This window comes from Anguilla rostrata, chromosome 4 (assembly GCF_018555375.3).
Source record: "Anguilla rostrata isolate EN2019 chromosome 4, ASM1855537v3, whole genome shotgun sequence".
NCBI classification, from domain to species: domain Eukaryota; kingdom Metazoa; phylum Chordata; class Actinopteri; order Anguilliformes; family Anguillidae; genus Anguilla; species Anguilla rostrata.
In genome coordinates this window covers 65,155,366-65,171,635 of record NC_057936.1, presented here as the reverse complement: position 1 = coordinate 65,171,635, position 16,270 = coordinate 65,155,366, and the positions used below count along the sequence as shown (strand labels likewise).

General features: G+C 52.6%; 2 protein-coding genes across 3 annotated transcripts; both read right to left on the bottom strand.

Annotated features, from left to right (window-relative positions):
* Window positions 1-469: 469 nt before the first annotated feature.
* Window positions 470-8,434, bottom strand: LOC135253991 (uncharacterized). Of its 2 annotated transcripts, none has more exons than XM_064333898.1 (13): window positions 8,335-8,434; window positions 7,932-7,992; window positions 6,908-7,072; window positions 6,642-6,734; window positions 6,016-6,168; window positions 5,293-5,478; window positions 4,889-5,215; window positions 4,217-4,411; window positions 3,936-4,057; window positions 3,365-3,536; window positions 2,873-3,054; window positions 1,178-1,236; window positions 470-934 (listed from the first exon to the last, which is right to left on the bottom strand). In XM_064333898.1, the coding sequence occupies exons 2-13, from the start codon at window positions 7,932-7,934 to the stop codon at window positions 750-752; spliced, it is 1,842 nt and encodes a 613-aa protein (XP_064189968.1). In that variant the 5' UTR covers window positions 7,935-7,992; window positions 8,335-8,434; the 3' UTR covers window positions 470-749. The 2 variants fall into 2 exon arrangements, with proteins under 2 accessions (XP_064189968.1, XP_064189969.1); XM_064333899.1 differs by having other exon boundaries at window positions 2,873-3,051.
* Window positions 8,435-8,621: 187 nt separating this feature from the next.
* Window positions 8,622-14,689, bottom strand: LOC135254169 (WD repeat-containing protein 97-like). The gene is made up of 8 exons (XM_064334148.1): window positions 13,406-14,689; window positions 11,970-12,562; window positions 11,445-11,566; window positions 10,372-11,119; window positions 9,841-9,989; window positions 9,253-9,489; window positions 9,037-9,127; window positions 8,622-8,796 (listed from the first exon to the last, which is right to left on the bottom strand). The coding sequence occupies exons 1-8, from the start codon at window positions 13,457-13,459 to the stop codon at window positions 8,622-8,624; spliced, it is 2,169 nt and encodes a 722-aa protein (XP_064190218.1). The 5' UTR covers window positions 13,460-14,689.
* Window positions 14,690-16,270: the final 1,581 nt, after the last annotated feature.

The window sequence follows — 16,270 nt, the reverse complement described above, 5'->3', positions numbered from 1 at the left end:
TTGCTCAACAGCAGAAAATGACCAATCAGTTGCAAGACCGCTTGCCCTTGACCTTAAAACATGAACCGACAGTTAAATTTGAACTTCGTTCTTTGAAAAGGATAGCCTAAATGGAACAAGATACCCAGTTTTTTAAACTGCCCGCTGCTTTTTGCGCTGTGGTTAAATTAACGAAGAGCGAGATGAGTGCAGTAGGAGGCTACGCTACATTTCTGTGTGGGGTAATAACAGCTGCTGTAAAAAGAAGGTGGTCAACAGCCAGGAAAATGGTATAGAAAAGGACTCCTACCCACGTCATTAACCTAGTGAAAGAACTGGTGGCTGCAGCATATTTAATTAAGAGAAGGACAGAAGACATTTCTGCTCTGTAGGGCTCCCAGATATCCAGATGTTAGTCTTGTCCTGTTCTGTTGGTTAAATGTACTAAACTGCTCAAAAGCACCATAGCCTTCTCCATTCTGCAGGTTTAAAAATTTTTTTTTTAATGTACCCAAGCAGGGCCTCCTTGTATCCACAATGCGGTGCCTGGTGCTCATTAGTCTGACTGGGTCCATTGCAGCGTGCTTCATTGGAGTTTAAAGCGCAGGTTTAAACCCTCTAGGCCACACAACTGCATTACAACTGGAACAGCTAGTCTCTTATGTCACGGATTCTGATAGCTGTCGCAGTTGTAATGCAGATCTGTGGTTTAGGGGTTTACGCCTGAGGTTTTAAACTCCAGCACTGTCGGTTGTGAGGGTTGTTTCTGCTCATCTGTAGTAATCTGTGCAGGAGTGCTCTGGGATGAAGTAGCGGCGCTGCAGCGCCCCCTTTGGCCCGTGCCGGTCCTGCAGGCAGGGGAAGGGGCACAGGCTGACCCGGGGCAGCGGGAGGGAGATGAACGGGACGAAGCCCTCCAGCAGGGGCCGGTGCGGCAGCGGGGGCAGGGCCGCTCCTGTTTTGGGAGAGGGGGGGTCAGGAAAGAAGAGGGCGAATAACCTGTGTTAGAGGCAGGACAGGTGGATGTTATAGGGAGTCGTATGGCAGAAGTTACACTGGACAGACACACCTGCTCTGTGTCTGGTTTCAGATTGTCAGATACAAGCCTGGATACCCGTACATACCACACGCACACACACACACACACACACACACACACACACACACACACACATATGAACCCCCCTCTAGCGCTCACTCTTAGTTTGTCGTGCTCTGGCCAGACTGTGAGTCTCTCCCAGACGCAGGATCGGCTTCCTAGAACACAAACGAGCACAAACACACTATTGCACAAACACAAACACCACAACACACATGCACTGCATGTCTGTAGCACACACACTTCCCGTGAGTGTGTGTTCTGTCTGTGCCAGTGTACTAATAGCTATCCTGTACTAATAGCTGACATGCATAATACATGTACATACAGTACATACAATGTTAAACATGTCAAGATAGGATCTTCAAAGAGTCTCATTGCCGTGCATATGTATCTGCCTGGACAGGATAGCCAAAATCGAATAATTTGGATGAAACTGGGAGAAATGACTGCCTGTGGGAGGGATGGGTGGTGGATGTGATTACAAGGGTGACTGATGTGGCTAAAGGGTGGTGGATGTGACTGTAAAGGCTGACTGATGTCACTGTAAAAGGCGATTGATGTCACTGCAAAGGGTGGTGGATGTGACTAAAGGCTGATTGATGTGACTGTAAAGGGTGGTGGGTGTGACTGTAAAGGCTGATTGATGTGACTGTAAAGGGTGGTGAATGTGACTGTAAAGGCTGATTGATGTGACTGTAAAGGGTGGTGGATGTGACTGTAAAGGGTGGTGGGTGTGACTGTAAAGGCTGATTGATGTGACTGTAAAGGCTGATTGATGTGACTGTAAAGGCTGATTGATGTGACTGTAAAGAGTGGTGAATGTGACTGTAAAGGGTGGTGGGTGTGACTGTAAAGGCTGATTGATGTGACTGTAAAGGTGGTGACTGTGAGTAAGGCGATTGAGTGCTGTAAGGTGGTGGGTGACTGTAAGGGTGGTGGTGTGCTGTAAAGTGTGGTGTGACTGAGGCTGATTGATGTGACGTAAAGGCTGATTGATGCTGTGGTGGTGATGTGCCCTGTGAAGGGTGGGGTTGACTTAGGCTGATGTGTGACGTACAGCTGATGAGGATGAGGCGAGTGTGCCCTGTAAGAGTGGTGTGTACTGTAAGGGGTGGGTGTGTGTGTACCTGTAGAGGCTGATGTTACTGTAGGCTGTTGTGTGACTGTAAAGGCTGATTGATGTGACTGTGAGGGGAATGTGTTGTAAAGGGCTGTTCTGTGTGATGGTGCCTGTTAGGGGAGTTACCTGTATGTGTGGTGGTACCTGTGTAGAGTTACCTGTGTTACGTGGGGCAGTTACCTGCTGTGTGTGGTACCTGTGAGGGGCAGTTACTGCTGTGTGTGGTACCTGTGAGGGGGAAGTTACCTGCTGTGTGTGGTACCTGCTAGGGGGCAGTCACCTGTGAGGGGCCAGTTACCTGCTGTGTGTGGTACCTGTGAGGGGGCAGTTACCTGCTGTGTGTGGTACCTGTGAGGGGGCAGTTAGCTGCTGTGTGTGGTACCTGTGAGGGGGCAGTTAGCTGCTGTGTGTGGTACCTGTGAGGGGGCAGTTAGCTGCTGTGTGTGGTACCTGTGAGGGGGCAGTTACCTGCTGTGTGTGGTACCTGTGAGGGGGCAGTTACCTGCTGTGTGTGGTACCTGTGAGGGGGCAGTTACCTGCTGTGTGTGGTACCTGTGAGGGGGCAGTTACCTGCTGTGTGTGGTACCTGTGAGGGGCCAGTTACCTGCTGTGTGTGGTACCTGTGAGGGGGAGGTACCTGCTGTGTGTGGTACCTGTGAGGGGGCAGTTACCTGTATAAGTGTTGATGGCGCAGCACGGTGTCTTTGCGGCCCTCTGGAGCAGGTGGTGCCGGTGCTGGTGCCGGTGGGCGGTTCTGGTTCTCTCTCTGCATGGAGCAGAAGAAGCGCAGGACGTCCACAGGGGCGAAGGACTGCTTCTCCTCCACACCTTTCAGGAGCAGGGCCCTGTCCTGCTGATCCCCAAGGAGAGAGACAGACGGGTGGAATTATACCTCACCACTCTCTTCTGTTGGCCATGACCTTTGACCTGTCTACTTTAATGAGACCACATTCACATTCAGTGTTAAAAAACAAAAGTTGCATCAGGACAAATTCTGAAGTTGTGATGATCTTGTGGGTTTAAAAAAAACAAATGGCCGAATGGCTACAGCCAGCTTTTATTTCATGACAAGAAGTTCCCTCGGTACGCAACCCTAATCGGCACTGATGCCTGCTGAACACGGGCCTAAATGTTGTATCACACACACGCACACACACACACACCTGGTACTTGCAGGTCCAGAAGTCCAGCCAGCGGGCAGCCACCTGCCTCAGGTGTGCCCAGGTGTGCTCGGGCTCCGCCCGCGTCCCAGAGCGCCAGGTCGCCACCTCCAAACTGAGCCAAGGCTCCGCCTCCTCCACGCCCGTCGACTTCAACAGGCGGAGCACGGCACCCCTGCAACGCCCACTGCGTGTCTGTCACTATGGTAACCACACCATACACTCCTCTCTGTGTCTGAGTAGCCTTAGACACACCTGTACGATTTCACACAGTCCAGCCCTGCAGTAACACAGCGGCTGTGTCCGAAGCAGCTCACTTCCCTACTATTGAGTATGTAAGTTGAGTACACTGGATGAGGAAATCGTTAAGTAGGTGAAGTTTTTCTCTAAATGAAGTGTACTTAAAATCCCTGGATGATATATGCTTATTTCTTGGGTGTTTCCCTGAGTGTATTCAGGGAGCAAACTTTTCAGGAAGTAAACCATACTTTTCAGGAGGTCCTACAGAGAGGAAGAGGCGGTGACTTTTTACTACAAGGGTGGGACGTCTTAATAATATGAAGGACAGACTCACTGCAGCCCCAGTTCCTTGTGAGCCAGAATGGTCAGTAGCTCCACCACGGTGTCGGTGCTGTCGGAGCCCACAGACACCACCGCTTTGAGAAGCTCACAGACAAAGCGCCTGTCCTCCTGTGACTGAAACACAAGCAAAGTGAAACCGGGGTCACCTGCATCTACATGAAGGTGATGTTGTGGAACGTACCATGTTGGGAATGAAGGTGGTGTTGTGGAATGTACCATGTTGGGAAAGAAGGTGACATTGCTGGTTATATTATGTGGCCTCGTGGAACATACCATGTCTGATGTGGCAAAGATCTGCAGCAGTTCAGTAAGGCCAGCAGAGATTTGCTTGCTGTTCTTCAGCGCCCCCTGTCTGAGGAGCTGCATAAGTGCATTCAGGATGTGTGTCCTGGACCCAGCCTGGCAGCAGCTGAGCTTCTGAAGCAGGAGCAGGGCGAAGGCCTCGGGGCTGAGAGAGCTGTGCAACAGCTGGGCACAGGCATGGCACAGTGAACATAGGGCACACGACAGCGCAGTCAACAGCCAGCACAGCCAAAACACAGCACAGTGAACACAGAGCACACAAACTCGCCCTCAACAACCAGCACAGCCAAAATACAGCACACATGGCACAGCCAACACAGAGCACACAACAGCGCAGTCAACAACCAGCACACATGGCACAGCCAACACAGAGCACATGACAGCGCAGTCAACAACCAGCACAGCCAAAACACAGCGCACACATGACAGCGCAGTCAACAATCAGCACAGCCAAAACACAGCACACATACGGCACACTGAACACAAGGCACAGACACAGCACAGCCTCACAGAGACACAGCACAGGCAACACACAGAAGATGCAGCACAGAGACATGTCACAGCCGACACACAGCACAGATTGTGACATCAGATACTGTCGCATTTCCTTTTAAACAGTGAGGAAGAGCAACTCTGACTCACGCTGTGCTCTGGGAAGACTTCCTGGAACCAGTCCTGGTCCACAAACGGGCTGAGGAACTCTGGGATAGGGCACGGGGGTGTTGGAGGCTGGGGTACCTCACGGCGGGGACTGGGGGGCGGCGGAGGTGCAGGTGGGGGTGGGGGCGAGGGCGGTGGTGGGGGCCGGGGTGGGGGGGTGTGGGGCACGGGAGACTGGCGCGGTGGAGTAGGCGGTGGAGGGGGTTTGGGAGGGGTAGTGCGGGGTGGGGAGGGGGTTGGAGGTTTCGGGGTGGGGGGTGGTGGAGAGTCTGCTTTCCTCCGCCTCACAGTGCGGGGGCATTTGGGGACCTGTGGAGAGACGGAAGGTCAGACGGATCAAACAGATTTAGGTATTAAATGTGCCGGTACCACACCCAAAAACTCACCCTCAATCTGGGTCGAACACTCTCCACCACGGGCCGGGTTGGAGGGGCGGGAGGGGTCACCGGTCTCGGAAGGGCGTCCTGCTTCTCCAGCAGGTGGCGAAGCTTCAGCTCACTGTCATCACCACCATCATCATCATCATCATCATCATCATCACACACCAGGAGCTTCACCTCACCGACGTCGTTCTATGGAAACAACAACTTGACAAATATCACATTAAGATACTGCCGTCCAGCGCAAGCTCTCAGCCCCAGTGACTCACAGCGTACAGCTCAGGCATTAGAGTGCAGCTGTACCATAGAGAGGGGAACACCAGCTCTAAGAGACAGGCAGTAAAGTGTGAAAGTGCTCGACCACCGCCGCCCAGCCGTGTTCCTGGAGATCTATGGTCCTGTACGTTCTCACTGCAGCTCTAACACTGCACACCTCATTCAGCAGCCGGAGTAGAATCAGGTTGTGCCAAACTAGGGTTGAAATGAAAACCTACAGGACGGCAGATCTCCGGGAACAGGGTTTGGTCAGCCCTGTGATAGACTCGACATACAAACTTCTAAACTACCCTGTCATTAGCCATTGAAGTTAAACACAAAAAAAAAACTACATTTCCCAGAACTCATCTCATTCCCTCAGTTTCCCAAAGTGCAGCTCACCCAGCTCTTGCACCCAAGACTGAATCCCATGCCACCCCCCCCCCCCCTGCCCCCCGCCAGGCCCCCCCTCACCTCACTGAGCAGGCCCAGGCCCTCCCTCAGAGCCCAGGGTGCCTGCGGGAGGGCGTTCTCTCCCATCATGCCCGGCCACAGCTCTGCCAGCACCACAGAATTGGGGATGAACCCCCAAAGGGACTTCTGGAGAGAGGCACTGGCGGCCCCACCCTGCATGGGGCAAAAACAGAGGAGAAGAGAGGTGCTAAGAGCTCCCTGCAGGAAGTGCGCACAGGTTTGCCCAAATACTATCTTGAATAAGTTGGGAACTTGGAATACTCCATCACTTTCTAAAGTTTGGATGCTTAGTGTCAGATTCTGTGGGATGCGATTTTTTTTTTTTATCTCTGTGGGCGTACGCACAAGGATGTTGCCCAGAAATGTGAAAATACTTCCTCAGTCGCATAGTCGATGTAGCCTTAGCTCTGGAAACAGATCTTTGTGCCCTCCCTCCCTCCCTCCGATGTCCCAGTATCGGAGGAGACGAGCGAAGCGGCTTCAAGTTCCTCGTCTCCCCCAATATCGGGACGCTGGAGGGAGGGAGGACACAAAGATGCGTTTCCCGGGGCACGGAGGAGACAAGGTGGCAGCGGAGGACAGAAGGATACATTCTTTGAGTATCGGGAAGCAACCCGCTCTCTCACTCGATGCGGTGGTAGGGGGCGGAGTTCTGTGGGCCGTCTGGGAGGGAACAGCACCCCCTGCAGGCCAAACGCATCCTCCATCTCCATTGGGATCTGTGTATTGACAAGGAAAGCCTCTGTGTGTCACTGTGGTCAGTCGCTGCAGTGCTTTTCCAGCTGTGCTTCGTTTACGTGTGAGTGTGTGTGTGTGTGTGTAAAGGTGAACGTGTGTGTGTGTGTGTGTGTGTGGGACGCTCTGTGTTTGCGTACACTTCAGCAGGACCCACCTCAGTTCTGAGCGGCTCGGGGAACACAAGCTTCAGGTAGCGAGCGAAGGCCTCTCTCTTCATCCGACGGGTGGCGGGGAGCTTCTTCTTCTTCTTGCCGGGCAGCAGCGCCCCCTGCTGGAGGGCCTGGAGATCCCTGCTCCGAGCGAGCAGGGCTGAGTGCTCCTGGATTACAGAGGAGAGCTTCAGCACCCATGCAACCGCAAAACCACACCACGCTCAGACACACCTGCAACGTCACTACACACCTGCAGCATCACGACACACCTGCAGCGTCACTACACACCTGCAGCGTCACTACACACCTGCAGCGTCACTACACACCTGCAGCATCACTACACACCTGCAGCGTCACTACACACCTGCAGCGTCACTACACACCTGCAGCGTCACTACACACCTGCACGCACTACACTCAGACCTGCAACGCACATACACACCTGCAGCTCACTACACACCTGCAGCGTCACTACACACCTGCGCTCACGACACCTCAGCATCACTACACACCTGCAACGTCACTACACACCTGCAGCGTCACTACACACCTGCAGCGTCACTACACACCTGCAGCCTCACTACACACCTGCAGCGTCACTACACACCTGCAGCGTCACTACACACCTGCAGCATCACTACAAACATGGCATTAGGCATATGGCTGACACACTAATCTTGAACAACTTGCAAACCTTTACCCTTTTTAACCCTTTAATGTGTGAGATCACAAATATGTAATTAGAATGTTCTTAGCTGAACATTCTAGTGCTGATGTCACAATCACTGCTGGTAACTGAAAGCAATGCAGTTCTAGAACACTGACTTAGAATTTTGAAAAAGCATTCCACTCTTCATGGGGTAAAATGCGATCCATTTATACAGCTGCGGTGCCCTACTTCGGAATCAAACCTGCAACCTCTTGAATTGAAAGCCCAGTTCCCAATACATTGTACCACACTGGCAACTGACTGCAACCCCAATGAGTAACTAGAACAGCATGGCGCTATAAAAAGCACCATCTCACCATATCTGTGGTCTCCTCCGCCTGGCTGTGCCCCTCACCTTCCTCACAGGAACTGGCACACCTGATGCCGAGAACAGAAGTGCATTCACACAGGACTGAAGCCATTATGCATCTGCTGCCTGAAACTTGCTCTCAGCTTTCAATCAGAGTGTAGAGGATGCCGGGATCCATTTCATGAGCATGAACAATGAATAAAATCTGCAATATAACCCAAAAGAGGCACTGGAGGACCCCTGCCCCGTCCCAAAACAGACCTATTCAGGGGGTTCATACTGGCTTAGCAGGACTGGTTATTTGTTGTGACCAGTCCTGACACCCGAAAATTCACAGCATCAAACAGATTTATGTCTCACACATCCTTCAGCCTCTTAGTATTTAAAACAGACGGATAAGCCAAGGCTACCTGTGTGTGCTTCTGTCTCTCCTGGTTTCAGGGGTAGGAAGGTCCAGTAGGGGTTCAAACTGCTCAGCACAAAGGAGCTATACACACACACACACACACACACACAGTTTATTATTATATTGTACTGTATGATTGTAGTATATGAATATATATGGTATGATGTTCAATATGAGTACCTGTATATGATAGTTTATCTACCTGTTACTACCTCCATGTCCAGTGTACTCGTATGTGGGCTCCCCTGTACCCGCCTGTCCAGTGTACCTGTATGTGGGTCGGTACCTGGTTTACCTGTAGGTCCCCCTGTCCAGCAGTAGGTCCCCTGTGCCTGTCAGGTACGGGCGGCAGGGTAGCAGCTGGGTTTTGGGGATCCTGTACAGGTCACCCCTGATCCCCAGCAGCAGGTCCCCACTCTGCCTGCAGTACGCCAGACACTCTGGCTCTGCATTCAGCTGGAGGATTCTGGGAAAACAGCAGGGAGGTGGAGCGCAATAAAGCAGCATCACACACACACACACACGCACACGCCCAGACTATCACACACACACACACACACACACACCTACACATACACACCCGCACACTCACACAAAACCACTCATACGTCTGTACACATCTCCATGTACACAATAACAACCACACAAACTTACACACATACACATGTACACAAGACACACACAGACACACACAGCAATCTCTCACCTGAGGAGACGGTTCTCATCGTCCCAAATGCGGATGGTCCCGTCCCGACTACTGGAGGCCAGCACACCCAACTGAGGACACGCACAAAGCCCTGAACACACACACACAGACACACACACACACACACACACACACAGACACACACACACTGTCAGAGGAAAGACACACACACAGAACTCTCTGACGCAGGCTCTGGTCTCCTCCCCTGCGTCTCACCCGTGATGCAGTCCAGGTGGTCTTGGCTGGGCGGGTGCTCAGTGGTGCTCTGGGTCTCCAGGCACACGTGAAGCAGGCAGTAGGTGGCACTGTGGGGCTCCTGCAAGGCCAGGGCCAGCAGGGGTCCCAGGGAGGTCAAGCGCACGGGCGGCTGCCCACAGGGGAGGCTGAGGTGGGGGCTCAGACAGTCAGGAGCGAGGGGGCAAACCTTCCACACCTGCACCGTCCTGTCCTCCCCTGGGGACAGAACACACACACACACGCACACACACACACATAAATACACACACACACACGCACACACACACACACACATAAATACACACACACACACGCACACACACACATATAAATACACACACACGCACGCACACACACACACATAAATACACACGCACACACACACACATAAATACACACACACGCACGCACACACAGGGTCAGATGAAAGACACACATACATAAGTACAAACACCCAGATGCACACACTTACACATACAACACACACACGCGCACGCACGCACACATAAGTACAAACACCCAGATGCACACACACACACACACACACACACACACACAGGTGTGCACCTGCAGAAAACAGGTAGCCATTCCCAGGGTCGGCCAGCAGGGCGGTGACATTCTGCCCGCTGTGCGCTGGAGCTCTGTGCAGCACCTCCCCCGAATTCCACTTCAGCACGGACACACACCCCCGCTCCTGTCCCAGCATCACCAGGAACCTGCCCCCAAAAACACGCCAACACAATCACACAGGCCAGGTGCGAAGGGGTACACCTGTACAACGGTAAACCATATTAAAGTCATATCATAGGCAGGCAAAGGAGAATGACAGCATTCAGACAGACAGACAGACAGGCAGGCAGGCAGACAGGCAGACAGGCAGACAGACAGACAGACAGGCAGGCAGGCAGGCAGACAGGCAGACAGACAGACAGACAGGCAGACAGACAGACAGACAGACAGGCAGGCAGACGGACAGACAGGCAGACAGACAGACAGGCAGGCAGACAGACAGGCAGACAAGCAGTCAGACAGACAGACAGACAGGCAGGCAGACAGACAGACAGACAGGCAGGCAGACAGACAGACAGACAGACAGACCAGTTCCTGGCGTCGAGCCGTGACCTCCGTTTAACCGCGCGCAGGTCCTCCAGCCCCCGGAGCGCCTGCCAGTCTTCCAGCGCCTCCTTGTGGTCGGTCACAGCGCTGTACAGCGCCAGGCAGGAGGCCGGGCCAGGCCTTGGGGGCTGCCGCCCGTCCCCATCCCCGCCGACATGCTTCCCCTCAGGCCACGGCTCCTCCCACGCCCCCCGCCAGTCATCCAGGGCAGCGGCCGGATTGGTCAGCGCGCTCGCCCTCAGCACCGCCCCTTCCTCGGTCAGGACCAGCAGGGTCTCCCTGTGCGGGCAGTAGTCCGCCCCCCTCACCCTCCGCCCCGCCCCCGGGGCGAAGGAGCTGAGCACCGCCCCCGTTTCCACGGCGACCAGCGCCAGGCTCCCGCCGCCGCTGACGCACAGCGCCCGGGGCGGGAAGGGCGGGGGGGAGGGGGGCACCACGACCTGGCGCAGGGGGCCGCCGCGGTGCCCGCTGTGGTGCCCGTCCGCGCCCAGCCTGCAGTGCAGGTGGCACAGGCTGTTCATGCCCCAGAAGTCCACGCCCCGCTCAGAGAAGGAGTAGAAGGTGCCGCCGGCCCCCGGCCCCCCCAGCCCCAAAGGGGGAGCCCCTCCTTCCACGTGCACCATCTGGACCTGGTCCCCCTCCTCCAAGCTCCAGCACCGCAGCGTCCCGTCCAGAGACGCCGAAATGATCAGGCCGGACAGAGGGCAGGAGGTCAGGCTGGTCACCACGTCTGGGCAAGGGGGCAGGGGGCAGGGGTGGGGGCAAAAATACAGCGACATGCACCTCTTCACAAAACACTAAATACCACTCAAATTCATATCTGACACTTTCCAGGTCAGTATAATATAATATAATGGTGGAGGCCACTTTGGCACAGAGACTACTGCCCTTACACACACATACAATTTAAAGGGAGATAAAACCCATGGGTGGCTAATGGCTATACTAAAAGCCAAAGTTAGACACATGGCACATTTAACAGACACCGATTTCGATACTAGCTTGTGCTGAAAATGGCGTAAGGTAAAGGTACATATACTCCCAGGCGTCCTCACCTGTGTGGCTGACGAAGGCTATGAGCAGAGCCCAGTCCGGACCCCACACTCGGATGGAAGTGTCTCTTGATGCAGTGACCAGACAATCCAGCAGAGGGCAGTGCACCATGCTCGTGATTTCCCTGAAGTACAAAAGTGTCACACAGGCTCTCATGGGACCAGTTCAGCTCAGTTCACATGAGCTGCCTTTCAGCTGCTCACAAAAAAAGAGCTTTTTGCTTTTTCTTCATCATTCAACTTTTTATTGTGACCAAAAATGTTTTGAGAAGTCAGAAAAAAGCAAGCAGGAAGACTGACTGAACAGCATCTTGTTTTCAGCACATTTTCTGTACAGGCCTTAGGATGGAGAGTCTCACATTTAATGTGTGTGTTTATCTGGATAAATATGAACGACACAACAGCCCACAATTTTGTAAAAATGAATCTCTGGATTACTAAGTGCTCCATCTATGCCAGTGTACTAACTGCTCCCTGTTCATAAAATCCTACACACACACAGACACACACACACACACACACACACACCTGAGGTGGAGGCTCCGCCTCCTCTCCAGCAGCCTCCCCTCCGTCAGGTCGACGAGGGCGACGGCGGTCCCGCACGCCGCGTAGGCCCGGTGATGGCGGCCGGCGGCGGGCGGGGCCAGCGCCAGCAGGGTGAAGACGTCCCGGGGGCCCAGCCCCTCCAGCACCCGCACCTTGCAGAGCAGGTGGTGCAGGCACCACACGCAGACGTTCCCCTCCCCCGCCGTCACCAGCTCCAGCGTCCGCTCCGAGGCCCGGCAGGCCCGCACGTCCGGGGGGTCCGCGGCGCGGGCCAGGGGCCGCAGCTCGCCGTCCAGCAGGGCCAGCCGGGCCCCGGGGCCCCAGCCGGCGACCCGTCCCGCCAGCCCCGTCCCGGTCAGGCCCGCGAAGTCGACGGGGGGGCGGAGGGCGGCGCGCAGACGCCCGTCCTCCGGGCGGTAGGCCCTGGCCACGCCCCCGCCGTGCAGGCTGAGGACGGCCGCCGCCGGGCCCTCGCCGTGGGTCATGTGACGCACGGGGGCGTCGCCGCTGGGGAAGTGCTGCAGGTGCTGCAGGCCGTGCGTGAGGACGCTGGGCCCGACACCGCCGCGTTTCACCTGAGGGGGGGGGGAGAGAGAGGGGGGGAGGGGAGAGGGGGAGGGAGGGGGAGGGGAGGAGAAGAGAGAGAGAGGAGAGGAGAGGGAGAGAGAGGGAGAGAGAGAGAGAGAGAGAGAGAGGGGGGAGAGAGAGTGAGTGAGTGAGAGAAAAGGAGAGGGGAGGGAGAGGAGAGAGAGAGGAGAGAGTGGTGGAGAGAGAAAGTGAGGAGAGAGAGAAAGGAGAGGGGAGAGAGAGGAGAGAGAGGAGAGGAGGGAGTGAGTGAGAGAGAAAAAGGAGAGGGGGAGAGAGAGAGAGAGAGGGAGAGGAGGGGAGAGAGAGTGAGTGAGAGAGAGAAAAGGAGAGGGGGGAGAGAGAGAAAGAGAGGGAGAGGGAGAGAGAGAGGGAGAGGGGGGAGAGAGAGAGAATGAGGGGAGAGATTGAGAATGAGAGAGAGACGGAGGGAAAGGGAGAGAGAGAAGGAGAGAAAGAGAGAGAGGGGGGGTGAGAGAGAGAAAGAGGGAGGGAGCGAGAGAGAGAGAGAGTGAGAGATGACATCCACAGTGTGGGGTAATGGTTTATGAGCCGGGGTATGGCTGTTCGACACATCACAAAGCTCTCAGATTCACAATAAAATGTGTTTTAAAAAAAGAAATCTATTTTGCTTTGCTTTTCTGAGATGATTTAAATGGTCAATATTCTATGTGTTTACAAATTATCCACATAGAGTACACACATACTTTGTTCAATGTTAAATGTTAAATGTTAGATTTTAATTAACAAGCCAAATTATATTCATATAATATAATAAAGGGCTATCTACAGATTCCAGCACGGAGCTGATCGGGATGCCGTCGGCGATTCACCTTTTCGCTGCTAGTCTCGTCGTCCGTCCCGTTTTGCTGGTACTCGGTGGACATCCTGGCTGTCTTCTCTTTGAGACCTGCATGGACTGGCAAACGCGTCCTGCTGTGGCACCGTATTCGGTCCAACTATGTTGGACAATCCACAATAGATTGTCTAGATGTGTACTACATGTTCAGTTACATCTAAGGAAGCATAAGGGTGCAGAAGCCACATTTATTCGGTCCTTTGGCAGCGCAACACCGGGCTCATCAGAATCAATGAAGGATTAATCTAATTAATTTTAAAAATCATGAAAAATGCTGCGTATCGAGAGTCGATGAGCAATTGGATGCGTAACTAGCTAACGTTTCCGTTTCAACTCTGTTAGGTAGCCTAGATAGCAAGCAATTGCCTAACTTCGAAATGTATCCACTAGTTAAAAACTATTTTAAAACAGTAGGCCTACGTTACAAACAGAGCAGAATACCTGATATTCCACAACAATGTGAAGTTATGTGCATTGGCATTCGTTGCGTTGGAAATGGCAGTCCCTTCTCTCGAAGTACTTCAGCTGCAATCTGCCAAGTTCGAGCGTTTGTAGGTTGCCAGGATACCGGCCGCTATTTAAGAGTGTGCGTCTGGACAATGCAGCTACTAACCTGTGTTTAAATGGAGCTTAAGCCGAGCTGACAACGGAGATTAAAGAAAAATGTGCTAATTTTACTGTTTAAAGCTTTTCACCGTCACAGGGGATTCATTTTTTCAATAATGGACGGGAAATTATATTCTATATGTTTCGAGATACGGTGGGTGGAGCAAATCTGGCAGTGCAATAACGGTAGCTGGCTCGGCTATAGCCTTTGTCCATTAGGCTGCCTAAATATTGACCCACCTCTTTACATCGACAACAGACAGTAGCGCCAATGAACATCATAGCGAATGCAATGACGTTTGTTCTTTCCATTGTTTCGAAGGCGATTTTAAGCAAGAAGTTATATTTCAGTCCTTAATCTACACATCACGAGTTTGTAACTGAAAAAAATACATCTGAAATGTTTTTGTTATTGAAATGATCTATCAGGGATCATAATAGCCTATTTGGGAATCAGTGATCTTTTATTCAAATTGGTTAATTAAAAATGCAAAGCTAAGAATAACTATTATTATGTTACCTATCATGTTGTCATGGCTTTAAAAAAAAAACTTAATTGAATTGCCTCTCAAGTGACAGTTATCTTGAAATGCCACCCTAGGGTTTTCTTTTAGTTGTAGAAGAGTTCAAATGAATTCTAAGATGAAACACAATTTTGACTCTAGGTTCTTCTTTGTATGCAACTGCAACATGGGTGAGGAGGCACAGTATCTTGGCTATGCCACTGAAGGACCACTAACTAGATGGTCTACAAGTTTGTTAAACTACTACCCCAATAAGGAATAGGCAAGATGGAGGCAGGACTCTGAGCCATATTCACAGCGATTTATTGTATAAAAGATGGGAGCAACTAAAACAATAAGAGTCTTGCCGCAGCACGATGCTGGTGTGGTTTCAGCAAGGTCCCACTGCACCAGGTCTTTCGTCCCAATCACCCGGATTTGCCCATTCTTCAGCCAGGCGGGAGAACTAACGAGCGAAATCGGCCGGCTGAGTTCACGGGCCTAAGGAACGCCTTCCTGTGAGCCACCGGCTGTAGGCCGGGCACCAAACTGCGCCGATGTCAGCAGGCCTCCTCTCGGCCCCATGTGGCCTCTGGCGGGCGGGACGGGACGGTCGCCAAAAGTGGACCAGGCTGACACGAGGGCGCCGTCTGTCCTCATCTGCTTGGCGCTGGAAATGAAAGGGGGGGGGGGGGGGGGTTCAAGATGGGGGCCGCTCTCTGAGTTTGCGTCTCCAGCTTTCAAAGACTTCCATCAGCTGGTCCTCCAGGTCTTCAGGTTTTCCTGGTAGAGTAGCGTTAGAGCATACACGCATTATTCTAAGAGAGCATTTTGACTGCACTTACCAAAATTAATTTTTGATTTAATTGTATATCACTGATTCTGAAGAAGAAGAAAAAAAACTGTACCTGAGTCAGTCACATCAACAGCTGAAGAACTAATTCCCCTGTCTGAGAGAGAAACAGACAGGCACCCAAACATCTGTGCTCTCATTTCTTGCAAACAAAGGACAACAGATCTTCATGAAGAGTATCACGTAAAGCAGGGCAGCCCAACCCTGTTCTTGGAAACCCTGCGTCCTGCAGGGTTTCCATTTCAAATCCTAATTTGGCACACCTGATTCCACTAATGAGCTCAGTGAGATCTCTAGCTGTTGAATGAGGTGAGCTTTGTGAGGGTTGGAATTAAAACCCACAGGATGGTAGATCTCCAGGATCAGGGCTGGGCAGCCCTGACATTAATATCTACTGAGTGGGCGCAAACCTGAATGGCTCTCATCTGGAGCTGGAGCACCGTCCTCCATGGCCTCCCCGCTGTCCCCATCCTCTATAACTATGACATCATCATTATGTGTGCTGATGTCATCATTATGTGTGCTGCCTCCGTCTAAAGGACGATGGTGAGAATGTAGCCAAGTTTAGGACGATTCTTATCTTCCAACAGCCAGCATCAATTCATCCAGCAAACAGAAAGACGGGGTTGGGGAGAAGCCCGATGCCCCGACTAACAAATTAGGGTCATTTCCGACAAGTGTGAAATTTTGGTCGGGCTTTACTGTAGTGTGGACAGAATCACTACCCTATTTCCCGAAAGCCATTGCGGGGCCGCCTCACTGCGTCTGCATGTCAGTCGTGCTTGTGGCGAGTTTTTTCCCCCTAGGAAGTGTATTTTTTTTTCCCAAGGATAAATTTGAAAGATTCATGAATAATTCATAGAAACTTCCGTTGATC

Coding starts and splice junctions, on each gene's coding strand:
- LOC135254169 (XM_064334148.1), bottom strand. CDS start 13,459: ATGTCCACCGAGTACCAGCAAAACGGGACGGACGACGAGACTAGCAGC. Junction 12,563..13,405: donor ACGAGACTAGCAGCGAAAAG/GTGAATCGCCGA, acceptor CCCCCCCCTCAG/GTGAAACGCGGCGGTGTCGG. Junction 9,990..10,371: donor CGGCTCGACGCCAGGAACTG/GTCTGTCTGTCT, acceptor TTTTGGGGGCAG/GTTCCTGGTGATGCTGGGAC.
- LOC135253991 (XM_064333898.1), bottom strand. Junction 6,169..6,641: donor GCCCCCTACCACCGCATCGA/GTGAGAGAGCGG, acceptor TGCCCCATGCAG/GGTGGGGCCGCCAGTGCCTC. Junction 4,058..4,216: donor TCTTTGCCACATCAGACATG/GTATGTTCCACG, acceptor CTTGTGTTTCAG/TCACAGGAGGACAGGCGCTT.